The sequence below is a fragment of the Lepus europaeus genome, chromosome 8 (assembly GCF_033115175.1).
Source record: "Lepus europaeus isolate LE1 chromosome 8, mLepTim1.pri, whole genome shotgun sequence".
Taxonomy (NCBI): Eukaryota; Metazoa; Chordata; class Mammalia; order Lagomorpha; family Leporidae; genus Lepus; species Lepus europaeus.
In genome coordinates this window covers 32,373,562-32,399,946 of record NC_084834.1, presented here as the reverse complement: position 1 = coordinate 32,399,946, position 26,385 = coordinate 32,373,562, and the positions used below count along the sequence as shown (strand labels likewise).

Below are 26,385 nucleotides of genomic sequence, written 5' to 3'. Positions count from 1 at the left end.
GTGGTATCAAGAGTTCATGCCTGATGCATAACAGTGTTCTAAGGCCTAGCATGTGGTCTGGTAGGTTCTCAGTAAGCATGATGAGTGAATGAATGGCCGAATCCCAGAAAAGACTTCGCACAGAAAAGGCACAAGGAACCTTTTCAGTGTTCTCAGCAGTGAAGTGGTACAATCAGACGGCTTACCGGTGGTGCGGAAGATGGATTAACGTGGAGCACAGGGGTGACAGTAGTGGATTGGGAGTTTGCCCGTTGGTGAATTGCAGTTGACATTAAAAACAGTATTTCTCTCAGAAGAGGGCTGCGAGTAGAGGGGGCAGAATTAGAAAGCCATTGGAGCATCTAGGGCTCAGTCCTGTTTTATGAACCTTTTGTTTCGGTTACATGTGTGTGTTCACTGAGGAAAGTATATTTCTTTGTGTAGGATGCAGTCAAAGATTGAAACTGATTGTGGTAGAAAAACATGGAAGTGAGGGTGGAGAGAAAGGAATGGACATGAAAGCTGTTTTTTTTTTTTTCTTTTGACAGGCAGAGTGGATATTGAGAGAGAGAGACAGAGAGAAAGGTCTTCCTTTTTGCCGTTGGTTCACCCTCCAATGGCCGCTGCGGCCGGCACATCTCGCTGATCCGAAGCCAGGAGCCAGGTGCTTCTCCTGGTCTCCGATGAAAGCTGTTTCTGAGGAGAACAAATGTGAATCTTAAAATGCCGCTGCCTGGCGTGAGCCTTCTTCGAGGGGAGGGAATGCACTTAGCAACCTGTTTTGGTGTTGCTTCCACTTGGTATTTTTCACTTTATAGTCCAGTAGGCATGGAAGTGCTTTGAGTCATTTTTTCTGAATGCTATAAATACTATAGAATTTCTCTTGGAATGTGACAGTGCTTAGCTTACAAATTATAGGATAAAAAGTATTCCTTTTAGCAGTTATAACCATTAGTTGAAACAGTTTGATTTGATTATTGACCAAGTTCTTTGATTTCTTTCTGTAAAAAAACAGGAAAGGATGCTTAGTTACATGAGCAGGTGGGACATCTCTCTCCTTTCCTACATGATTTTGCCGTCCTAATGTACTTACTCTGTTCTGCCTGTGACATGAGTGTAAGGAAGTTGCTCATAAGGCTGAGTTGTGTTTTTTTTAGGAAGGGTATGAGCTTCTTTAAAAGGATGAAGACACCTGTGTCCCGAATCAGACTGCTTGGTTTTCTTTTCTAGCTGCAGCTCCTGGCTCCAGCTTCCTACATTGCAGACCCTAGAAGATAGCAGTGATGGCTCTGTAATTAGGTTCCTGTCACCCATATGGGAGACCCAGGTTGCATTCTTGGCTCCCAACATTTGGGAAGTGAAACAGTGGATGGGAGCGCACTCTTTCTCTCTCTCTCTCTCTCTCTCTCTGTCTGTCTCTCAAATAAAGTTTGCTCAGTTGGACAAATTATTGAGATTTAAGTATGTTAGGAACGTAGATATCAGACTGAATTCTTTTGTGGAGTGAAGCACATTTGAAAATGTTTTAGTATTTGGTCTATCACCTAACATGTTATTGGGATAGCCTACTGATAAAGTTTGCAGAGGAACTAGAAACTGATTTTTCATTTAGGCCTAAGCAAAAAAAATTAAAAATGGATGAACAACAAGCCATATCATGCCATTGTTCAACTGCAAAAGATTCTATTTTCTGTAGAGCACAGGTATAGATTTATGAAATCCATAGTTGTCCCCCAAGTTCTCCCATGTGTTGTGAGGCAGTGGTCAATCAGCCTGACCTCGCTGAGCCCCCTGGTCTGTCAGGTAGGGCAGGGTGCACCATGGGACTGTTGTGAGCACTGGCTGAGGAAGCACATGCACTTTACCTCACCTACAGTGAACACTCAGCAAAAGAGAGCAGCTGCTGCCTTACCATTCACCTGCTGGGGGGGGGGGGCACCCAGGAAGTCGGCCTCCAGGGAGAGGTTTGAAGGTGTTGAAAACCTAGAATTACATACGTCTGAAGAGTGTTTTAGCCTCAGCATGGAGGGAAGGGGTTAAAATGGCACCATCCTTTATCTTTTTATTTTTGTAAAGACCTTTTAAGGTTTAGATTTGTATTAGCATCAGAAGGCCGAGAATCTCACAAATCCTAAATTGAGGTAAAGCCTACAGTGTAAACCATAAGTTTGCCAAATAGTTGACACAGATTTTCTGACGAAGATGGCAATTAAGTTCTAAGAAACCACTATTTTGAATGTTAGAACCATCTATACCACTTTTATTATTATTATTTTTTAAGATTTTATTTATTTGAAAGAGATCAAGAGAGGTTTTCCATCTGCTGGTTCACGCCCCAGTGACTGCAATGGCTGGGGCTGGGGCTGGGGGTGGGCCAGGGTGGAGCCAGGAGTTTCTTCCAGGTCTGCCACGTGGGTACAGGGACCCAAGTACTTGTGCCATATTCCAATGCCTTCCCAGGTGCATTATCAGGCAGCTGGGTTGGAAGTGAGCACTGATAGGATGCTAGCATTGCAGGCAGCGGCTTAACCTGCTGAATCACAACAGCAGAATGTTTATAGTGAAGATTCTGAGATCACACAGGTGAAGGGTGTTACTCAGATTTTTGTTACGGTATATTAGATCAGCATACAGCAGATGGACTAACCACTCATGAACATACAGTTGTTGAGAGGTTACCATGTACCAGACACTGCTACATTCTGCAGAAATAACGAATAAGATTATCCTTTCTGTGGGAGGATCTTCATCTCAGCTGAGCGCTGAATATTGAAGAGAGGTCAGTTAATAGATAAGTTAGAACACAACACAGATACTGTACCTGAAATGTCAACAAAAGACTGCGGAGCTCTGAATAGGATATTAACTGGCTGGAAAAGCCGGGGGCACACGCATCTCTGCGTAGGTGTTATTGGAACTGAGTAGGCATTTGTCAGGCTAGAAGGTGGATGAAAGATACTGAGATACCTCACTTTTAATTAGAGCAAATAGTTGGTGTATTAGGTTTCCATTATTGTAACAAATACCCGAGAGCAGCGTCTCAGGAAGGACAAGGTTTACTTTGGTTTACAGGTTGTAGGTTCCCAGTCAGGATCCAGGGGCCCCACTGAACTGGCACCTGGTGGAGGCTGACCATGGTGGAGCACATGTGGAGGAACAGTCACAACATGGTGAGCCAGGAAGCAAGGCTGTATTGCCCCTCATAACCAACCCTCTGTCAAGAACTACCTGCAGCGGGTAAGCCCGCAGTGACGTAAGACCTTTAGGTCATTGTTTCAACCAAGACGTCACCTTAATCTGTCAACCATTTGTGTTTTGTCTATTAACTGTTAAAACATGACATTGGGATTTAAATGTCTGAACGAGTTTAGGGAGCCATGTCATATCCCATCTATAAAGATTTTTTTTTTAAGATTTATTTATTTATTTGGAAGGCAGAGGCAGAGAGAGATCTTCTATCCTCTGGTTCACTCCCCAAATGGCCACAATGGCTAGAGCTGTGTGGATCCGAAGCCAGGAGCCAGGAGCTTCCTCTGGGTCTCCCACGCGGGTACAGGGGCCCAAGGACTTGGGCCATCTTCTACTGAATTTCAAATAAATAAATATTAAAAAAAGGAAAAAACTTTTTTAAAAAAATAAAACAGTTTATAAATGCTGAAGTGTCAGACAGGTAAAGAATGAAATAAGTTTAAATTAGCAGCTTCAAAATAAAAAAGATTTTTGAGGCAATTGTAGTGTGCCAGATCCCTGTCCAGCTTTGAGGAACCTGATATGGAGAAAAGGGTTTTGAATCTCTCTTGTCTTTTCCATCCCTTAACCCCTTGCCAGTGCGCAGGTCCTCATCTCCTTTGGGTCCTTGCTAGGTTTTCCCAAACTGGCTCTTTGTTACCAGAGTCTCCTCAATCTTGACTTGTCACTACTACTAGAGCCATCACAGAAAAAGCAGAGTTGGTTACGTCACTTCCATAAAGGTCTCTGGTTTGTCCACAGCCAACAAAGAACATCCAGTTCCTTGTTCTCAGTTTACATGCTGGTCCAACCTCATCTCCTGTCACTGATTCCATTCTATCTGGGCTTCTGCCTCACTGAATTTCTCAATCGGCAGGGAAGAGATCAAGTCCCAATTCTGATTTTGCCTTTCAAGCCCTCATGAAAAGCTGCCTCATTCTTCAACTGTTTTATTCTTTCATTCTCAGCCCTTACATTGACTCCTCCATGATTTTAATCCCCCTCCACCCAGTAGAGTTAGTCCGTGTAATTCTGTCTGTTCTTAGCACACTTTGTTCTTTCTTTGTTCATGGCATATTCTGTGAGTTCTTGAAGTTAGGGGATTATATAATGTAAGATAAGATAATGACCTCCACTTAAGCAGCTATATTGGGTTGAGTCATAGGCCTGCCGAAATACATGTCTGCATCCTAATCCCTGGAACTATGAAAGTGACCCTGTTGGAAAGAGTCTTTTCAGTGTGATTAAGTGGCTAATTCCACACAGTAGTGATGGCATCTGTTACAGTAGCCCTGGGGACTCCTCATAAAGTATGCTACAGTGCCTGGGACATAACCAAATGCCTTTGTTACCACTATCAATACCAGTCTGACAGCACTGTCACTCTTGTCACCTGTCGTGGGACCTGGAGAGGGTAGTATGTGCCAGAACAGTGGGTGAAACATAGTTCTTGTTTAGGAGCTTCTGTTCCAGCTACAGTGGTGTGGGGTTGATAAAAGTCGTGCCTGCCATGGGATTGCAAGAGGGCTTCCTAAGTAGATCCCCTCTTAGATTCTTTTCTTTAAACATGTTTTTGTGTTATTTGTGAAGGATAGTGGAGGGTGTTTTTAAAGTTGTCTTTTAGGAAAAAGTTTACACTTTTTAATAAATTGCCCTTTTAGAATAAGGCTAATTTTGAGCAAACAGAAGTTCCAAGCTTCCCTCAAAATGGAAAAAAAGTTACTGTCTTTGGAACACTGATATACAATTATAGTTCTACCAGTTTTTTAAAAAGTAAACCATTTCTTCTTTTCCCCTAATATGTTACTAAGCTTAAGTTAATTTCATATTCATTGGCTTTGAAGTATTGTTTGGAGAGCACTTTGGAGCATTAAAATCACTTGTTTCATTTTGCTGTGAGATACTTGAAAACCAAGCATTTATAAATAATCATAAACCCACAGTAGGCAGAGTGTTTGTAAATCTTAGCTTGCCACTAGAAGTTGGGTCTTGACCTAATTATTGCCAATTTTTTACCTATGATAGCAAAAGCTAATGTTAATTGAGCTCTTACTGAGTGCTAGGTACTGTTCCAAGTGTGGTTTATTTGTTTGTGTTTTCTAGCAGTAGAAAGCAAAGTAGAAAGGGTTTATTGGGGGTAGGGCATCTGTAAGAAGGATGTGACAGAATTCTGCACACAAGAGAGAGAGAACACCCAGTCACCCAGACTAGGGAAAGCAAAGTTAGATGGTTAAATGGAGAGAAATTTTGTCATTTTGTTTCCACTCTGTTCTACATATTCTGCATGGAAGAGGAAGTTGCACAGAGTGGCTAAGGAACTTGAGCAAAGTCATAATAGATCACTAGGGACGACTCAGAGTAGCTGTGGGTCACAACCTCTGCCCTATCTGGAGCCAGCATACAATGGCAGCTTTCCTTATGGGATAGAGGTTGAAGTGGAGAATATCAGCAAATCCAAGTGTAGGATCTACATCTAAGTCTGTGGTGGCTCAGAACTCTGGTCAGTGGGACTGGGGATATGCATTTTTAGTGAGCATGCAGGTAGTGAGATACACTGATCTGGTTCAACACGACCTTCAAGTTCCCTATGAGGCTTGTTGTTTGTGTGCTTAGGCTGGGCCATTCAGGGTGAGCCTATTGTATACATAGAAGATGCTTCAAAGAGCTCAAGGAAAATGGAATTACAAGATAAGTTTACTTTGGTGCAAAACAGTTGACACTACCATATGGACAGTGGCTTAACCCACTGTGCCCCAACCTTAGCCCCTAAAAACAATCTTTTTATGAGCTTCAGACTCAGGTGTATTGATCTGAGGAAATGATGAAGATGAATGTAGGTGAAAGCATGATGTAAGATGTCTACCGGCATGGGGTTTTGTATATTTCGTTTTTGTTTATAAGAAATTTCTAATGTAAATTCCACTTTACAACTGAGTAATAGTTTCATGATTTGGGTTACACTGAATATTAAGTGTGGTCAAAGAGAATATTTTCTCTTTAAGTTTTGTAAGAAACCTTTTACTCATTTGTGCTACCAAGAACTCTGATTATATGTCTTTTAGAATATGTGGAAAATACTACATTTTCAGTTTTCCTTAGTTGTATTTTTAACTGGCAAAAACATGCTTTTCTTTCTTCAAGGGAGGGTGCGAGTCACATTGAGTGAAAAAGCATCCAGTCTTTTTCAGTGACAAACAAGATGAATATCCACGTGCTGCTACCCCATCCTCACCAGCATTTCCTAAAAGGCCTTTCCCGAACACCTTTCCAACGTTGCCGCTTCATCTTTCACGCAAGTACTCCTCTCGCATCAGGAATCCCATGTGCTCAGCCTCTTAATTCTCTTAGACTCCATTGTACAAAGTGGATGCTGCTGTCAAAGGGCTTCCAGAGAAAATTATCTGTACAAACAACTTTGAAGGAGCCCGCAGAAGGACTTTCTGATAAAGAACAAAGATTGGTGGATAAACTTTATACTGGGTTAGTCCAAGGGCAAAGGGCCTGCTTAGCAGAGTCCATAACTCTCATAGAATCCACTCACAGCAGGAAAAAGGAGCTGGCTCAGGTGCTTCTTCAGAAGGTGTTAATCTATCACAGAGAACAAGAACAGTTAAATAAAGGAAAACCACTGGCATTTCGAGTGGGTCAGTCTTTCTTGTTCAGTAAATATTTTTGTAAATTCTTTTAAAATTAATTTATCATCTCTTTTTTTCAGAATTTGGGAATGGATTTTAAATGCTTTTTTTTTTTTTTTTGCAAATACTACTTTTGTCATGCTGAAAAATTATGACTATTTATTGGAACCAAGGCTCTGTATTTTAAGAGAAAATACAAGGCTTCTGTTTTTGCAAGGATCTTGCTATGGCTCCCAGAATAGAAATATGTATAGGAAGAACTATGGACCAGTTTAATCCTTTCCTTCAGTAGTCCTTCTGTCTAATACTGTAAAGTGAATTCCTTGTTTTCTGGTTATATCAACTGTAATTAATGTTTATCATGTTTCCAAATTCTACTTCTTTTGTGTTTCATTCTTTTTTTAAAGATTTATTTATTTGAAAGTCAGAGTTACACAGAGAGAGAGAGAGAGAGAGAGGTCTTCCATCTGATGGTTCACTCCCTAATTGGCTGCAATGGCTGGAGCAGCGCTGATCCAAAGCCAGGAGCTTCTTCTGGGTCTCCCATGTAGGTGCAGGGGCCCAAGGACTTGGGCTGTCTTCCTCTGCTTTCCCAGGCCATAACAGAGAGCTGGATCAGAAGTGGAGTGGCCAAGACTAGAACTAATGCCCATATGGTATGCCGGCGCTTCAGGCTAGGGCGTTAACCCGCTGTGCCACAGCGCCGGCCCTGTGTTTCATTCTTTTTTTTAAAGATTTATTTATTTGGAAGACAGAGTTACAGAGAGAGGTAGAGACAGAGAGAAAGGTCTTTCATTCACTGGTTCACTCCTCAAATGGCCACAGCAGCCGGAACTGAGCTGATCTGAAGCCAGGAGCCAGGAGCTTCTTCTAGGTCTCCCACACGGGTTCAGGGGTCTAAGGACCTGGACCATTCTCCACTGCTTCCCAGGAGCTTAATGGAGCTGGATTGGAAGTGGAGGAACAGAGACTTGAGTGGGTACCCATATGGGATGTAGCCGCTGCAGACCTGGGCTTTAACTCGCTGTGCCACAGTGCCAGCCCCTGTGTTTCATTCTTTGTTCTCACCTCTTTCAGATACCAAGTTTCTAGGAGGAGCTTTTAACCTGGCATTCTCAAAACCAAAATACATTTTAAAGGAGAGATCCTGTTCACTTGCTATTTGTACTTAGATATTCATTCAATATCTTAGACAGTTTGACTTGCTTCTGTAATTTTAAACCAGCTTGTTATACTTTTGAAATTGTGTATTTTGAAATGATTTAAACATGTTGGACCAGTAGGGATTAAGCAGAGCCACTTGTATGGAATGAATGTGTCCCATGATGGTGACCTAAGCTATTTGAAATAACCTGTCTGCTAAAGACAATGTGAACTGGTGGTCCAAGTGTGGACATTTTGTGGGGGAGTGAGTAAATGTATTTACAAATTGACTGATGTTATGTTAGATAGTTTATTGTAATATAGGGACTTACTCTTAATTTTTAGAGTAATAGATATAAAGGCTTTAAAGATGATTTCAAAAATAAGTCACAAGTAGAAATTGTACCAAGCCATATTTTTTTCTCCATTTTTTATTCTGTCCTTACTGAGGGGCTTTCACTTTGGGAGGACTACGGTGGTGTATTGTAGACAGAGGGAACAGAAAACACCCAAAGAAGAGCTCTGATAACCACGAAGGGTCCACTGACCAGGGTTAAAAATTCCGTGAAGAGAAAATGTTCCAGAAATGTCTGGAGTTAAACTAGCAATTCACACATCACTTTGCAGTGCCATTCTTGTTCTGTCCCGATCGTATGATGCCAGACAGAGCTGTATCTTTACTGCAGTTATTTTTATCACTCTCATTATTAAGAGCAACAAATGTTTAGTCAGCACTAAAAAGGTGTTTAAGATAGAGTCCTGCACTGAGAATCATAGTCAGAAGCCAGACATACCATATACTATACAGACTTTTGAAGGTACTTGCAATTTGATGCCTATGTTTTATAGACTTTATTAAACCTATACTTACAGGAAGGTATTTAAAAAGGTTTGTGGAAAAATGTAATTAAGAGGGAAGTTTACTTCAGTGCAAAATAATTTTGAAATCTATGTAAAATTTTTTTCATAGGTTGAGTTTTCCATAAACTTTTTTGAGGACGCCCTAGTGTATAACACACACCGTCCTAAACACACTGCAGCTATTAACTCATCTAATTCTTTGTACATTTTTTTTTTTTTTTTGGACAGGTAGAGTGGACAGTGAGAGAGAGAGACAGAGAGAAAGATCTTCCTTTTCCATTGGTTCACCCCCCAATGGCCGCTGCAGCTGGCGCACCGCGCTGATCCAAAGGCAGGAGCCAGGTGCTTCTCCTGGTCTCCCATGCGGGTACAGGGCCCAAGTACTTGGGCCATCCTCCACTGCACTCCCGGGCCACAGCAGAGAGCTGGACTGGAAGAGGAGCAACCAGGACAGAATCCTGCGCCCCGACCGGGACAAGTCCCTGGGCACCGGCGCCGCAGGCGGAGGATTAGCCTGTTGAGCCACGGTGCTGGCTTGACTCATCTAATTCTTAAAACACCTTGATGATATAGGTGCTATTGCCGCATCTGTTCTGTTGCAGAAGGTGCTGAGGCACAGAAAGAGGTTAAATAGCTTTCTCCATGTCACCCAGCCTGTGAGAGGCAGAGGTCACATGAGAACCTGCTCACTGGCTTCAGGGTTTGTGCTCTTAGGGTCCATGCTCTACTGACTGTCCAAGTAGGGGACTTTACTGCCTATTTTTAAACACAAAATTATCGTTATCAGGATTCAGTTTGGATGACAGTCTGATATTATTTGAGTTATGAATGCGATGAAGGAAAAAATGATCCTTTATAAATACAAAATTACTTTCTCAATCATTGGGGATTTCCAGAGCAATTAAAGTGTTTTTCCAATAGGAAAATAAAGTGGACAGAACTGGGGCAGGTGGAATAACTACTGATCATCATGAGAGGCTGGCAGATGTCAGAAATTCAACACATTAACAACACCAGCAATGGAGTCTGTTCAGAAAGATCCACATTACAGTAGAATGGCAAAGCATGTTTTTAATTTTTGAAAGTGAATTTTGTAAACATATGAAAATCAGAATTATTTTCTTCCTATATCTGCATTCCTCAGGAATTAGATGAAGAAATGGGTTTCCATTTGCTGCTTTAGGACACGTTAAAATACATTAGTGAGGCCAGTGCCGTGGCTCACTTGGCTAATCCTCCGCTTGCGGCACCGGCACCCCGGGTTCTGGTCCCGGTTGGGACACTGGATTCTGTCCCAGTTGTTCCTCTTCCAGTCCATCTCTCTGCTGTGGCCCGGGAAGGCAGTGGAGGATGGCCTAAGTGCTTGGACCCTGTACTCACGTGGGAGACCAGGAGGAAGCACCTGGCTCCTGGCTTTGGATCGGTTCAGTGTGCCGGCCGCAGCGCGCTGGCGGTGGCGGCCATTTGGGGGGTGAACCAACGGGAAAAGAAGACCGTTTTCTCTCTCTCTCTCACTGTCTAACTCTGCGTGTCAAATATATGTATATATATGTGTGTGTGTGTGTGTGTGATGGTTTTGATAAATGAGGGGAAAGAGAAGGTAGTCTAATATTTTACTCAAAAGTGATCATAATGCTGATTTCATTTGTTTCATTAAATTAGAAACTCTCTTTCCACTGTAGGATTGTCTGGGCCTCCTGGTGCTGGGAAATCAACATTTATAGAATACTTTGGAAAAATGCTTACTGAGAGAGGACACAAATTATCTGTGCTAGCTGTGGATCCTTCGTCTTGCACCAGTGGAGGTGAGTATAACTCGTCGTTCTTAAATTGCTGAGCTTGTAGGGGCTCCCTGTTAGCATTTAGAGGGAATTTGCATAGTTTGGTGGCTTCTAACTGCTCATTGAGTTTGCTGTCCCTGAAGGAAGGGAGTTGGACAGCGGGAGGTGGAGACTGATGCGGTTAGTTTGGGAGCATTGGACTCTACAGAGAAGGTCAGCGTGTGAGTGTCTCAGTGGCTACTTAAGAAACCTGGCATCCCATAGGCTGGCGCCGTGGCTCAACAGGCTAATCCTCCACCTTGCGGCGCCGGCACCCCGGGTTCTAGTCCCGGTCGGGGCGCCGGATTCTGTCCCGGTTGCCCCTCTTCCAGGCCAGCTCTCTGCTGTGGCCACGGAGTGCAGTGGAGGATGGCCCAAGTGCTTGGGCCCTGCACCCCATGGGAGACCAGGAGAAGCACCTGGCTCCTGCCATCGGATCAGCGCGGTGCGCCGGCCGCAGCACGCCAGCCGCGGCGGCCATTGGAGGGTGAACCAACAGAAAAAGAAGATCTTTCTCTCTGTCTCTCTCTCTCTCTCACTGTCCACTCTGCCTGTCAAAAAAAAAAAAAAGAAGAAACCTAGCATCCCAAGTGCCAGAAGCTGAAGTTGCCAAAAAGCAGATTTCTGCCTTTTGGTGGCCATGCCTAAGATCACGCCCCCATCCCTCTTGTTGTTTCTCCTGGCTACATCACCAGCTATGTGACTCAGAAAATGAGTCCTTATTCATTCATCTCTTCCCTTTAGCTTAAAAGAAAAAAAAAAAAGCTTACTGCTGTCTATAACTTGTTACCTGTTCATATTCTATGGTCAGTTAAATAGGAAGCTCTTAAACTATGCCATGTGTTGCCGTGCCCCCAGAGCACTTAGCATAGTATACCATCCATTGCACAATGCTCAGCAGTTCCTTACTGATTTGAGGTCAAGCAATCACTCAGAGTTTAATTTGCAGCTCATCAGAGATAAAATGAATATTAACTTCATTCCCCAAAGGATTATTTAAGAAGACATAAAGCATACCCTATTGATACTCAGGAATGATTTTTCTTTCTTTATGATTTAAACTTCTCCTATTACAGTTACTCAGTGATTGAGTATTTGAGGGCCTACTGTAAGCGAGGACCTCTGCACAGAAGGTACTGTGCTGTATCACAGTGGGTAAGACCCAGTCTTCTTGACCTTATGGAGTTTTATGTCTTATGTAGGAACCAGACCAGTCAACACAAGCCATTAGGGTATTGTGTTGTGAAAAGGTTGATAAAGTGTTATTTGTGGAAGTGTTGGATTTGAATATTGTGATAGTCTGTTGATTTACTACCAAAAAAGTAAAAAATGAGGTTGCAATCCTATTTCAAGGACCTTAGGTCTATAGAGAAGTGGAAAACAATTCCCGTTACCACCCACGGAGAAACCTACTCAGAGCATTCAGGGCTTTTGATTCACTGTAACCAAAAGGCTGACCATAAATAAAATTTATACTCACAAGGTTTAATGATTAAATCTATGTCAATGCATTGCTATTACAGTCTACGAACTTTGTTAAAAGTAAGTACTTTAATGAGGGAGTTTTTGATGAGTGGCCCACAGTTTCATATAGTTGAGAAGGCCTTTTCTCCTCTGTTTTCACAATATTATAGAATACTTGCAATAGAAAAAGGAAAAATAGCTTGAGATAATAGTAGCAGAATGATGTCATAAAATAGTCTGTGATTAAAGTTGCATAAGCTACGTGGTTCCTAACTTTGCTTAAGCAAGTAATGAGGATCTTTTTCTCAGGTGAAAAATATTTGGAAGAAAAAGTACATGAGGATAAACAAGACACTGTGCATGTCTAAATGTGTACCTTACTGCAGTGCTACCTATATCTAAAAAACAGCATGCTGTTAAAGTTGGAGAAGATTGCCTTTTGGGTCTGTAGTCAGTCTGTGTGCTTTGACTTCACAGAACCCCTGCGTGGCTTGAGACTTCCTGCAGGGTCTGCAACTCACCTTTTTGGCTTTGCTGGCACAATTACATGGGAGAGTAAATTCATAATGTTTAGTTCATGGTGAGAGGATCCATAGGATAATCATTTAAAGTCTAGCCTTGGCAGGTTGTTGACTAACACTGAGATGACTTCATGCAGAAAATGACATGAGGAAGAGGCGTTATGTGAAGTTAGGTAGTTAAAATATGTGGTGGGTGTATGCTCTAGAATTAGAACCAATGAGAATGAGAAGCTGAGATCATTAGAGAAAGGAGCATATCTTTAAGGAACTTCTCAATCTTTAGCATTAATTTGATGTGGAAAAACTGGCCCTTAGGCAGAATGAAGATAAATATTCAGGTTAGAACAGTACAGTACCTTCAGATAGTACTATATGGATAAAGAAAAGGAAAAAAAGGTAACAGTAGCTAGGTCTTTTGTTCATCCAGAATTTGCAAGTATTGATGTTTACTGAAATAGTGCAGTAAAAGTTCCATTCTGCCATTTGTACCAACAAAAGCTTGGGGCGGGCGGGGAGGGGGCACTGCTCATGGAGATCATGGGAAGGGGAGGGACACTGAAGTCCTTCTGTGCCCTCCCAGATGCTGGGGCAGACTGCAGAGAGGTAGAACTGTGGAAGCTACACAGATGAGCTTGGGAGGAAGACGTACGAAGGAGCAAGGACTTTTACTGGTGTTTGTAAGGTAGTTAAGTTCCGTGTTTCTGTTTTGGAAGCACTGTTTATAATTACATCTGATTTCTTCCAGTGGCTTCTTATGCTTGTTATGTAGCCAAGGAAGGGGGTTCAGGAAGGTCAGGTGACTTTCCAAAATTGAATAGCAAAGAATGGTATAACCAGGGTACAGACCCTGGGGTTGGTGTAGGATAAAGCAGCAGTGAGAAAGCAGGAGAGGGGCCTCAGGCATGAAAGCACAAACACAGGAGGGGAAGAAGTAAACACAGCAGCGTTGATGTGGCAGCTGAGAAACCACGCTGGCTGGAGCTGAGATGGTTGGAATACCGGAAGGCGAAATCAGACAGTAAATTAGGGCTGGGTTCTGAGGGCATGCAGTGCTAGGCTAATGGAACTAAGTGTGAAGCCATTGGTCAGCTGGAAGCCTTTATAAAAGATTTTGAGGGGCTCCTGGTGTTAATATATTAACTTAGCATCATTATGTACAGTGAATTGCAGGAAAGCTCAGTAATAGGAAAGACAATTTAAGATTGTGAGAAAAATGAGGTGTGAGGGAAAAAAGCATTTCCCCTAGGGACTGGCTGATTGGTAATTGGCCCTTACAACTGTTCCATGATTATAAACTGTACCCTTGTGTTACAGGATCACTCTTAGGTGATAAAACCCGAATGACTGAGTTATCAAGAGATATGAATGCATACATCAGGCCGTCTCCTACTAGAGGCACTTTAGGAGGTGTGACAAGGACCACAAATGAAGCTATTCTGTTGTGTGAAGGAGGGGGCTATGACATCATTCTTGTTGAAACTGTAGGTGAGTGTGATCCTCTGTTTCATAAAATGAATATTATATGAATGCTATATAGAAAGATGAGTGACAACTAATTTCAGTTTGCTCGTTCATCAGGTGTTAATTAATGCAAGATATTACCCCAGAGTCCATGGGATATAATAGTATTTGTAGGTTATTATCCTATCCTCAAAGAACTTACTGATTCAAGGCTGAAAATAAGCCATGTATCCACACTAGTGGTAAACAGAGTAGTGTGTTGTATGTGCCAGAGGAGAGCTGTAACCATTAGTTTTACTCATGTAAGCAGTTCTTTAACACACCTGTTAACATACCTGAAGTATGTTTCTTAGGTCTACAGTATTTGCTAAGAGGGTTAATATGGTTGAATTATTTTGAATACAGGGCTTTGTTTTTTCATTCTTATATCCTTGGCACGTAGTTGTGCAGTGAAGATACTAAAATGAAAACCACAAGAAATTGACCTCCTTGGAGAGCAATAATATATTATATTCCTGTGTGCTAAGTGTTTGTGACACAATCTCACTCAGATTTGGGGCAATCAATGAAGACTTCCTAGAAAAGGGGATAGCTGAACTCAGTTTTGAAGGAAGAAGCAAAAACAGGGTGAAGGGCATTTGCAAAGACACACAGCAGCAAGAAGGTGTGATCCGGTCAGGGAGGTGCAGTTTTCTTAGCGTGCTCAGAGCACAGAGTGTGAAGGCAGGAAATGAAGAGAGATGACCTATAGCGACAGGCAGCATCAGCTTGTCAAGGACCCGTATGGTACGCCAGGATAAGGAGTTTGGAGTTTGTCCTGAAAGGAGCGTGAAGCCGCTGCAGGAGGAGCAGGAGAGTGAGGAAGCCAGGTAGACCGTTAGCAAAGGCCCTGGCAGCAAAGCAGAGTCAGGGAGGCAACTGGGAGACTGCTACCAACCCCAGGAGATGGTGGGGCCTGGACTGCACAGGAAGTGGGAATGGAGAAGATGGGATGGATTAAAAAAACACTGAGGGTAAATTGGTGAGAGTTGATCCATGATTAGGTAGAAGAGTAAGAAAGGAAGAGAGTAAGAGATGATAGAGAATTCCGTGGAAAAGGTGGTTATGCACAGGGGGAAATAAAGAGTTCAGTTCTGAATCTACGAGGCGTAAGGTGCTTATTAGGTGTCCGAGTGATGGTGTTCCAGGAGAGGACTGAGTAAGGAGTGGAGATTTGGCAGTTACCAGCACCGTTCGTAGTTTCATACTTTTAGAAAAACAAGGGCAAAAATGGGAGACAGCTGCATTCATCTGCTAGCGCTGCTCTACCCTAGCATCAAGGCTGGGTGGCTTAAACAGTAGAAGTTTGTCTCCCCAAAGATCTGGAGGTCTAAGGTCATGGCACAGGCAGGACTTCTTGTAAGACCTCTCCCCTTGAATTGCCGGTGGTCATCTCCTCACCCTGTCCTCCCGTGGCCTTGTCTGGGCTTGTCCTCCCCACGCCCCCGTGCTCTTCCTCATCCTCCTCTAAAGATGCAGTCTTCTTGGATTCAGGCTTCACTCCTATGACCTCAGTTACCCTTCATCACGTTGTGAAAGGCCCTATCTGTAAATGAAGTCACACTGAGGGTTGGGGCTTCAGCACAGGACTTTGTGGGTATAGTTCAGTCTAACTTAGTGTAGTTAGCCAACACTATAGTATAGTACAGTAGCCAACACTGGGCTTTAGGAACCCCAGCACTGAGAGTGGATGGAGGGAGAGCTGCCTGAGTGGAAGCAGGAGCCTCAGAGGACCAAAGTGCCATGAAAACCAAGTGTATTACCTGCAGGATGTATTTAGCTACTTACACCAGAGACTCAAACAAAAAAGAGGTTATTATAAATAAAAGAAGCCCAGATGCAGGCAGTTAGTTCTTTTTTTTTTTTTTAAGATTTATTTTATTTATTTGAAAGAGTTATACAGAGAGAGGAGAGGCACAGAGAGAGAGAGAGGTCTTCCATCTGCTGGTTCACTCCCCAGTTGGCTGCAATGGCTGAAGCTGTGCTGATCTGAAACCAGGAGCTTCTTCCAGGTTTCCTCTGTGGGTGCAAGTGCCCAAGGACTTGGACCATCTTCTACTGCTTCCTTAGGTCATAGCAGAGAGCTGGATTGGAAGAGGAGCAGCTGAGACTAGAACCGGCGCCCATATGGGATGTCAGCACTGTAGGCGGTGGCTTTACCTGCTACACCACAGCGCCAACCCCAGTGTGGTGATTCTACAGTGCCCTTTTTTCCCAGGCTGCTCTCCATTCTTAGTGCTTAGTTTCTGCCCATCAAGGTTGTGCATTGTTAAAATATGGCTGATGGGGCCTGCACTATGGCGTGGTGAGTTAAGCTGCCTCCTGCAACACCAGCATCCCATATGGTACCAGTTCACATTCCAGCTGCTGCACTTCTGATCCAACTCCCTGCTAATGGCCTGGGGAAAGCAGTGAACGGAGGCCCAAGTCCTTGGGCCCCTGCCACCCACGTGGGAGACCTGGGTGAAGCTCCTGGCTCCTTGTTTTGGCATGACCCAGCCCTGGGCATTGCGCCATTTGGGGGGGGGGGGTGAGCCAGTAGATGGATGATTTCTCTCTCTCTCTCTCTTTCTCTTTCTCTCTCCCCTCCTCCTCCTCCTCCTTCTCCTCCTTCTCCTCCTCTTTAACTTTCTCTTTCAAATAAATAAATATATAAAAAAAAAAGATAGCTGATGTTTCTCTGACACATCTGTGTTCCAAGTAGAAGGCAGGCAGAAGAGAGTAAGGAAGCCGGGAGGAGTAGGCAAACATCAGCCTGTTCATGGGAATGTTCTGGACGCTCTCTGTGATGACTTTGCTCTCACTCAGTGCTCATCTCTAGCTACAGGGGGTCCTTGTGAATGTGCTCTTTCTCCTGATACACTGATAGCATTGGGGTAAGGAAATGGGGAAGAATAGATTTTGAATTGTCAACCTGAAGTCTATACCACCGCTGAAGGAGAGAGTTTCCCTGGAGCAGGGCATGTGGAAGCCAGTTGTAAGTGGCTTGAGATTAATGTGGAGCAGGGAAGTGGGAGGCAGTGAACATAGATGACTTTTTTCCCACACACTTGACTAGAAAGAGAAAGTGAGAAATTTGGTAATAGTTGGAGGAGGTTGTGCGTTTTGGTCATTTTTTTTCCCTTTGTTGTAAGATGAGAAAGACTTGAGCACAATTTATATGGTGTGCTGAGGGTCGAGAGCCTGTGGACAGAGGAGAGGTTAAAGATACAGAGGAGTGAAGGCCAAAGGAAGTGGAAAAGGAAGAGAGTGTCATCCTCAGCCCTTGCTTCCTGCCCTGAGACTGCAGGGAGGCACTGAGGCTGGGTCCATGGAAGGAGCAAGGGAGAAGCTCAGGAAACTCCTGCCTTTACCTCTTCATGAGTAGTTGCTGGTCGCCATCACGTTGGGGGGAATATGGAAGAGTGAATTTTTTTTTTAAGATTTATTTATTGGAAAGGTAGAGTTACAGAGAGGTGGCGGGGGGGAGGGGTGTCTTCCATTTGCTGGCTCACTCCCCAAATGGCCACAACGGCTGGAGCTGTGCCGATCTGAAGCCAGGAGCCAAGAGCTTCTTCAGGGTCTCATATGTGGATGCAGGGGCCCAAGGACTTGGGCCATCTTCTACTGTTTTCCCAGGCCACAGCAAAGAGCTGGATTGGAAGTGGAGCAGCTGGGACTTGAACCAGCACCCATATGAGATTCTGGCACTGCAGGCAACAACTTTACCTGCTGCACCACAGCACCAACCCCAAGAGTGAATGTTTGTGATAGCTGCTGTGGGGAGCAGGACATAAAGCTGATTGAGGGCATTGTCTGTACTAGGCAGTGAGGAAGATGTAGCAGAAGCTGGACCACCATGACACTGTAGTGGCTCCCATCCACACAGTAGAGTGATGTGTCCTGCATGCTCAGAGAGGAGATAACACACAGAGTTGGATTGGTCCAGATTTGGGGGTTTGCAGGGTCGGTATAAGGATGGGAAAGCATAAGAGATGAAAGTATTGTCAGGCATGGGTTAAGATAAGTCATGTGTCCATGCTACTCACTGAAAGGAAGCCAAGAGAGAGCTAGGAGAGAGTGGAGATCCCTCAGTTAGAGAACATTTCTAATGGGAATGTGGAGGGAGAGAGCTGGAGGGAAAACCAGTTTTCTGGGAGGAAAAGATAGTGACCTGTGATAAATTCCCCCCCTGGGGGGGGGTGGTATATGTTGGAAACTTGATCCCCAGAGTCACATGTTAATGGTATTTGGAGGTTCGGCCTTGGGAGGTAGTTGGGGTTAGGTGAAGTTGTGAGGACGAGGCCCCTATGAGGGGAAGAAGAAGGAGACCCAAGCTAGCATGCTTGCTATGTTGTCCTGCGATGCCTTCTGCCACGTTGGTTATGATGCAGCAAGCAGGCCAACACCGGGTCCAGAGCAGATGCTGGGACCGTCTTCCTCCAGACCTCTGAAACTTTGAGCCAGAATTTCTATTCTTTATAATTACCTGCTCTCTCAAGTACTTTGTTGAGGCAGCAGAAAATTGGCTAAGATATGGAGTGTCTAAAGGGATGCCAGGTTGAGTCTGTGGCCATGAATATGAGTGAATGAAGTGGGATAGAAATGATGGTCATTAAGGAAGTCTAATAACTGAATACCTGAGGATACTTGAGTTGTGATTTACATTTTCAGGTGTGGGTCAGTCAGAGTTTGCTGTTGCTGACATGGTGGACATGTTTGTTTTACTACTGCCACCAGCTGGAGGAGATGAATTGCAGGTAATTATATTCATCCTCTCTCCCCCAAATACAAAGTATTTATTTCTAAAAGTCCAAACTTCTGATGTGTTTTTGTAAATTGGGTTGATAATGGTATTGATGAAGAAGCATCATTCACATTAGCTAAAATGCCTTAGTCAAAAGCAGTTCCTCTACATGTCTTTTTTCCCCCAGTTTGATAGTAATAGAATATGTGACCTTGAGCTAATGATACAACTTACATTTTCCACTTGTAGCGTGGAAATGACTGGAGTATGTGATAGCTTTAGCCGGAAGGCCACTGTTCCCTGGTATTTGTAGTACACCTGACTCAAAAGTTCTTTATAATGTGCCTCTTTGTTTTTAACTGGGATCCACCCTCATAGTTTTCATGTTGTGCAGTAGAATTTTTACCTCTCATCCTACAATACAATTGTGGCAGCACCCCTGGGAGTTGGTGCAGGGTTTATAGGTTGAGGGCATAGTCTGTCTTGAGCCACACTTTACTTCAGATTCCAGCTGCAATCACTGGCCAAGTAATCATGCTCCATCTGTAGCTCCCACACGCATCTCCCCCAGGGGTTGCACTGATGTAGGTACCACAGGTCCCCAACCTGCATCATGTATGGGGTCTTTGTGGTGTGGTGGAGTTGGGGCCTATCCGGAGTGATCTCCTTACATGAATTTGGGTATGACACCAGGCAACCACCAATGAGTAATAAACACATGCTTATCATTCGGAAAGTTCCTAGGAATTAGCAATTACCTTCCAAGAACAGGACCAGATTCTTTTTATGTAACACTTTCAATTTTATAATTCTAGAAAATAGTGCCAGCAGACTATGGATGCTGTGAAACATTAACCGTAAGAATTTAGTAATTAAAGTAACATCTAAGAATATTTGAAAAGAAATTTAATCTTAGATGAAAAAATACATTTCCCAAATAAGCTTTAGCATTTGGATTTCATCTTTTATTTTTAACATTTTAATGCATTGTAATTTAAATCAAGGAGTGGTGCATTTTTTAGCCATCATGTTATTTTTTCTCAATTCACGTTGAAAAAAATGCTCTAAATTTAAGAGAAATTTTGAGGACTTCATTTCTAGAAATGCAGATGTTAGTGATATGTGTGTTTTCTTCTTAAGCACCCAAATGATGGATGGTTTTGTATCCTGCAGTGTTAGCCCGTGAGAAGCAGGATCCATCCTGAGATGATGTGAACGGCCTCCTGCCACTCAGTCATGCTGTGTCTTGGTGATATATTTACTCCAATTCTGAATGGCTATCAACACGTTTGTCTCTTAACTTTGGAAGACAGATTATAGATGCCTTCCAGAATCTTAATAGCCAGTGCTTTTCTGTCATTTCTGTCAAATAATTGTGATTGCTGGCACCCAGGACTTAGAAAGATACAGAAAAAAAGTTAACTAATGAAGGTTATGGCTTTCAGGATCTGAACCTTAACTGGCTGTCCCATTTTTATGTTGGTTGTGACTCAGTTCTCAATTAGATGTTTCTGATAAATCCATGTCTGTCTTGTTGTCTACAGGGTATCAAAAGAGGTATAATTGAGATGGCAGACTTGGTAGCAATAACTAAGTCTGATGGAGACTTGATTGCACCAGCTCGAAGGATACAGGCAGAGTATGTGAGCGCACTGAAGTTACTCCGCAGGCGCTCGGCAGTCTGGAGACCAAAGGTGAGTGTGCATCCCATGCTCCATTTTTCACCCTGGACGGACCGTGTGCGTTAGGAGAGAGGATGTAAGTCCCAAGCTAGACACATAATCAATCTCTGTTTGCGTGTGGAGGTTGCATTTTTAAAAATTATGACGAGCCATCGTATGTAGTCATGATTTTAAATATAACCCTCCAACCACTGGATGTCAAAACTAGAATGTGAGATGACAGATTAGATTGCTTAATGCTTGATATGAACCTTTTGGAAGTGATTGCAAATCCATTCTGAAAAGAACCATCCTTAAGATTATGGAGCAGCTAATGATTTCATTATCTGCAGTGGAACTGGAGTAAAGGAGTAAAGGCTTGTGGTACGATACTTCCAACATGCTTGCCGAATGCTTTTTTCAGTTAGGAAAAAACTTGGAAAGAACTCCTGTGTCAGTGATAGATAATGTGGCTGCAGGCAGCTTGATCTGTAGGAGGACACTGCATTATTAAAGAGTGAGCTGTGGGCATTGCCATGGGAATGATGCTGATTCATCTTATGGGCACTCACCTGTTGTCCTCCGCCATGTTTGTGTAGGGTCTGGAGCTATCTTCCCCGTGTAGGGGCCAGACGCTTAGCTTATAGCACTCGCTCATTCAGGCAAGTCTGACAGAAGGAATAGGGCGAAGTTCCCATGTCAGCTTCAGTTTTTGGCACTCAGGCCTCTGGGCTTTCCCCAGCATTGCCCTCTCGTGCTCCACGATGCCACTGACCAGCTGCACAATCCTAAATTAAATACATGTTTGGGGGCTGAGCATTTGGCACAGCAGTTGTGATGCCACTTGAGATGCCACATCCCATTTGGAGTACCTGTGTGTGATTTCTCGTTCTGTTCCCGATTCCAACTTCCTGCTGCTGTTCACCCTAGGAAACAGTAGGTGAGGGCTGAAGTAGTTGGGTCTTTGCCACCAACGTGGGAGACTTGGATTGAGTTCTGGGGCTCCTGGCTTTAGCCTGATCCTGTCCCAGCCATTATGAGCGATTGGGGAATGAACCAGCAGATGAGAGATCCTGGTCAGCTTGTCCTTTCTGTCTCTCAAATAAATAAATCATGATTTCATTAAAAATAGTTCAATTTCTGAGCTAAACAATTCGACCCTGAATCAATCTGGTTTCTGCTGTGTGCTAGACAATTCTAGGTACATTACCTCAGTATATGTCGATATGTTCACTTTGACACAGAGATAAAAATTTTGGTTTTGCCACATGCCTATTTCCATAGACTATAAAACTTAGTGGTAAATATCAGAGTTCCCATGAGAATGTTTTCTGTCATTTGAAGTAAAACAGTCGTGGTTCGTCCCTTCTCCATAGGTGGTTCGTATTTCTGCCAGAAGTGGAGAGGGGATCACTGAAATGTGGGATAAGATGAAAGAATTCTGGGACCTAACACTTGCCAGCGGGGAGCTGACTGCCAGGCGACAGAAGCAACAGCAAATCTGGATGTGGAGCCTCATCCAGGAGAGCGTGTTAGAGCACTTCAGGAGCCACCCTGCAGTCCGGGAGAGGATTCCTGTGCTGGAACAGAAGGTCCTCCGGGGGGCCCTGGCCCCAGGGCTAGCAGCGGATGTGTTGTTGAAGGCTTTTAAAAGCAGAGACTAATAAAATTTCTCCTGTACAATAATTTTATATATATATATATATAAGTTGATAGCGTTTTAATATTTTAAAAAATCATTTTTGTGTTTATACTTTCCACAATTCCTTTATGGTGCTTTGTCAGTCATACTTGAAAATGCAAAGGAAATTGGGTATGTATGACAAGATTAGGCAGTTGGGCAGTGTTTCTGGGCTACCTGTTTCATGTTACTGATCTCCATGTCTTCCTCTTCCTAAGCCCTGCTATGATGGCCCTGGGATGGTGGCTCTCATCAGTCAGGAGCATGGGAAGCTGAGGAAGAGAGAAGAGATCATGTACCTTAAAATGCTTGCTTTGATTCTGATGCTGTATCCTCGTTTCTAGAGAAAATGTAAGACTGATCACATTTGGAAGTCTTACTAGAGGCCAGCACAATACACAGTGGATTTCAAAAGAATTGAAAGTCATGGTTAACACTTAGTGTACCAGACTATTTTATGAATTTCTAAAATGGCCTTGACTCTTCATAATTGCCCTGTAATACAATTACCTGCTTTTGCTCAGCTTTTATGGTTATTACCCAAGCTGCACTGAAAACAGCAGCTAATGAACAACGTACACTCTCATGTATCCAACCTTTAATGAGTAAAAGAAAAAGAAAAATGAAAAATCAATAAAAACCATTCAAACACGGCACTCACCTGGTAGGTTGCCATAATAGAAATCTCTTTAGCTCTTGCTAAAAACTAGTAAACTTCAAGGAGTCCAAGAGGGAAGGAACTTCTGTGACCAATCTACCTGTGCAGCTGCTGGGGCTTCAATGCCCCTGAAGCCTCAGACATCCAGGTGGGGCTTCCTATAACAGGGCTCCTAAGCCAGACGTTAGGAAACCCCATAGAAGGCTGGCTTCTTAGCACCCAAGTGGGAATCTCCCGGTGACACTGTACTTCAGGTAGAACTTCAGAGTGGTGACGGGCACAAAGATTCAATGTAGGTGATGGTATATACAAAGCAAAACTAAAGAATTGATGAATTAGTCGAAATTTTCCTTGAAGGGACTCGTGTAGTGGCATAGTAGCTAAAGCCACTGCTTACAGCACTGGCATCCCATATAAGCACCAGTTTGAGTCCCATCTGCTCCGTTCTCACCCAGCTCCCTGCTAATGTGCCTGGGAGGACAGCAGAAATTGGCCCAGGTACTTGGGCCCCTGCCACCCACATTGGAAAACCCGATAGAGTTCCTGGCTCTCAGCTTCAGTTATAGGCATTTGGTGAGGGAACCAGAGAATGGAAGATTCATTCATTCATTCTCTCATTCTCCCTCTCTCTCCCCCTCTCTCCCTCTCTCTCCCCCCTCTCTCTCCCTCTCTCTCCCTCCCTCCTTCCCTCTCCTCCCTCTCTCCTGCCTCTCTTCCTCCCCCCTCCCTTTCTCCCTCTCTCCGGCTTTCTCCTACCCCTCCCAACTTTGTATTTCAAATAAAAATCTTTTTAAAATTTTTTTTTGTTGGAAAAACAATCAGACTTGCTAACCTATTTGGTTTTCTCCACTATAATATTTTGATTAGTTGGTTAATAAATTTATGAACTTTTTAAATCCCACTTGGAATGAATGTTTAGTAATAGTTCCTATCCAATGAAGCTTATATACATTGGATTTTTTGGTCATTCATTATACGTTTGATAGCAAAACTATTAGACCTGAACAGCACAAAAGCAGTTAAAACATACTGAATACTTTTGTTTTTCTCAGAAAATATAAAATGTAGGTGAGGTCAGTCAATATAGATGAATATTTACCTGAAAATTTGATGTTTAAAGGTAGCCTTGGGACAATTTATAGTGCTTGACTGTTTTAGCTTCTTTATGGAATGAGGTGAGGGCATTTCTAAGTCAGTGACCTGTTCCACTCTTAGCAAGTTCAGTTACTCTAAATTAATGTTACTTTTAACCAAAACAGAGGAAATCATGTAACCTCATCCTCAAATCTCTGTAACATCTACCTGATCTGTCTTAACGGTGTGGCTAGAATTCTATAGTGCAGTATCTCAGGATAAGAGTAAGGCCATGGCTTGGGCTCATACACCAAATATGGTTAAATAATCAACTCAAGAATCAACATTCGTTTATGACACCACGTCAGACACCTGTATCACATTTTAGAATACCCAGGTTTGCATTCCAGCTGTATTGCTGCTTTAAAAAAAAAAAAAAAAGATTTATTTATTTGAAAGCAGAGTTACAGAGAGAGAGAGAGCTTCCATCTGCTGGTTCACTCCTGATGTGGCCTCAGTGCCTGGCACTGGGCCAGGCTGAAGCCAAGAGCCTGGAACTCCATCTGGGTAGCCCACATTGGTTGCAGGGGGTGAAGCACTTGGGCCATCTTCTCCCTTCCCAGGTACATTAGCTAGGTGGGAAGGGGAGCAGCCAGGACTCAAACCGGCGCTCATGGGATGCTAGCCTCACAGGCAGCAGATTAATCTGCTACACCAAATGCCAGTGCCCCAGCTGTCTCTCTGATTCTACTTTCCAAGGAGGCAGTGGTGATGGCTCTAATACTTGGGTCCCTGCTACCCATGTGGGAATCTGGATTGAGTTCCAAGCTCCTGCTTTCATCCTGGCCCAGCCCTAGCTGCTTCAGGCATTTGCAGGTGAACCAGTGGATGGAAGCTGTCTCTCCATTCCCTTCACCCTTTTTGTCTTTCAAATAAGTAAACAGATTTAAGAAATTTGAATTCTCTTATGAATAAAGTTACAGTATTTACACCCACATTTTGCTGTCTCAGACTTCTGTCACTTCATACAAAATCTCTGTCCTATCCCAAAGTATTTTGGGAAGTCTCAGGGATTCACAAACAAGTCCACACTCCTGGGCTCAGCTGCTGCCAGGCCTCAGTTGAGCCTGCACAGTTTGTGCTGTTACTGTTCTATAGGAGAACTCTCCCCTGTTTAGAAGTCCTCAAACTGGGACTAAGTTGCTGCAATAGTGCTGTGTTCCCGAAACTCAAAATCCTTGCTTCTTTTCCCATAGGAGCTAGTCCATTGTGTTGCAGCAGGGACCAACTACCATACCATCTCTCATTGGCCTTAGCTCTGCTATCTTCCCTCAGGATGGACTTACAGGACCTCTGCAGAAAACCTACCGCACACAACCCCACTTTTCAAAATGTAAGCCCTTCAACCCCTGCCAGTGATGCCTGGGTAGTGAGCAATCCTTTCTTTTTTGATAAAATCACCTTGTGTTGAATCCTGATCTCCCGATTTTACAGGTTTACGTGATTTCCAATTCTGCCAGTATCCTCTCACAATGGTATTACCACCCCCATTTTATAGAAAAAGAAATGGAGCATCAAGGACATGAAAAATGGAACTCACGGTCCTTAAGTGTCATGCATCATACATGCTAGATTCAAAGAATCCAAGTTGCTCAGAGCACTCAATGATCTTTATGTCATTCTTTCTATAATATAGTTCAGTGATAGATACTTGGTTTGTAGTTGCCTTTGCGGTATAGAGTGGATAAGGCTTTTGTACATAATTCATATGGTAAGATCTCGCTCAGTGTTTAACCTTAAGGCCTTTCTTCTTTAACCTGATGTCCTAGACTTTGCTCTTTTGGAAAATGGTGCCTCAAGGTATTTCTTCCAGTGGACTTTTCTGGCTGTGTTTACAGATAATATTTTAGATGTTGAAAACAAACAAAAAACCCTAATACCAACCTCTGTTTTACCCAGGATTCTTAGCTAGAAATGACAGAAATCTTGGCCAGAAAAGAATGCAGTGACTCATGTAATCATCCAGGGAGAAAGGGAAGAGGGTAGCAAGCTCCACAGAAGAGCGATAACAGAACTCTCCTGTCCTCTCGCCTTGCTCTGGGTATTGATTTCATTCTCCCAGTTTCCTCCATGTGGCTGGAAATGTGACAGCCACCAGCTCTAAAGTCCAGAGGGATGACACCCCCTGTACCATAGACTCAAATCTGGAAGTCTTGAGGAGCCACTCGGAGTGGCCTGCCTCAGAGGTCATAAGTTTCTGTGGCCAGGGGTGTGGGGTCCTGTGATTGGAAACACTTGGAAGACCAGGTCCCCAAAATAATGGGCTGATAATCACAGAATAAAGAAAGATGCCACGTGGACTACATATCTAGAGCAATGCTTTATCTGTTTTTGGGTAAGGTGATATAGATAAGTGTTACCGACATATTAAAAG

The 26,385-nt window shown here is 43.3% G+C and overlaps 1 protein-coding gene across 3 annotated transcripts; it reads left to right on the top strand.

Moving 5' to 3' along the window:
* Positions 1-546: 546 nt before the first annotated feature.
* MMAA (metabolism of cobalamin associated A) lies at positions 547-26,385 on the top strand. Of its 3 annotated transcripts, XM_062199540.1 has the most exons (7): positions 547-1,020; positions 6,349-6,851; positions 10,529-10,651; positions 13,966-14,136; positions 18,805-18,890; positions 20,422-20,571; positions 21,915-26,385. In XM_062199540.1, the coding sequence occupies exons 2-7, from the start codon at positions 6,407-6,409 to the stop codon at positions 22,200-22,202; spliced, it is 1,263 nt and encodes a 420-aa protein (XP_062055524.1). In that variant the 5' UTR covers positions 547-1,020; positions 6,349-6,406; the 3' UTR covers positions 22,203-26,385. The 3 variants fall into 3 exon arrangements, with proteins under 3 accessions (XP_062055524.1, XP_062055525.1, XP_062055526.1); XM_062199541.1 differs by lacking the exon at positions 547-1,020 and having other exon boundaries at positions 6,416-6,499; XM_062199542.1 differs by lacking the exon at positions 547-1,020 and having other exon boundaries at positions 6,607-6,687.

Bases quoted from the DNA above. Each gene is read 5' to 3' on its own strand.
- MMAA (XM_062199540.1), top strand. From the start codon at position 6,407: ATGAATATCCACGTGCTGCTACCCCATCCTCACCAGCATTTCCTAAAA. The intron at 14,137-18,804 runs GTGAGTGTGATC...TTACATTTTCAG, and splicing joins CATTCTTGTTGAAACTGTAG to GTGTGGGTCAGTCAGAGTTT. The intron at 18,891-20,421 runs GTAATTATATTC...TGTTGTCTACAG, and splicing joins CTGGAGGAGATGAATTGCAG to GGTATCAAAAGAGGTATAAT.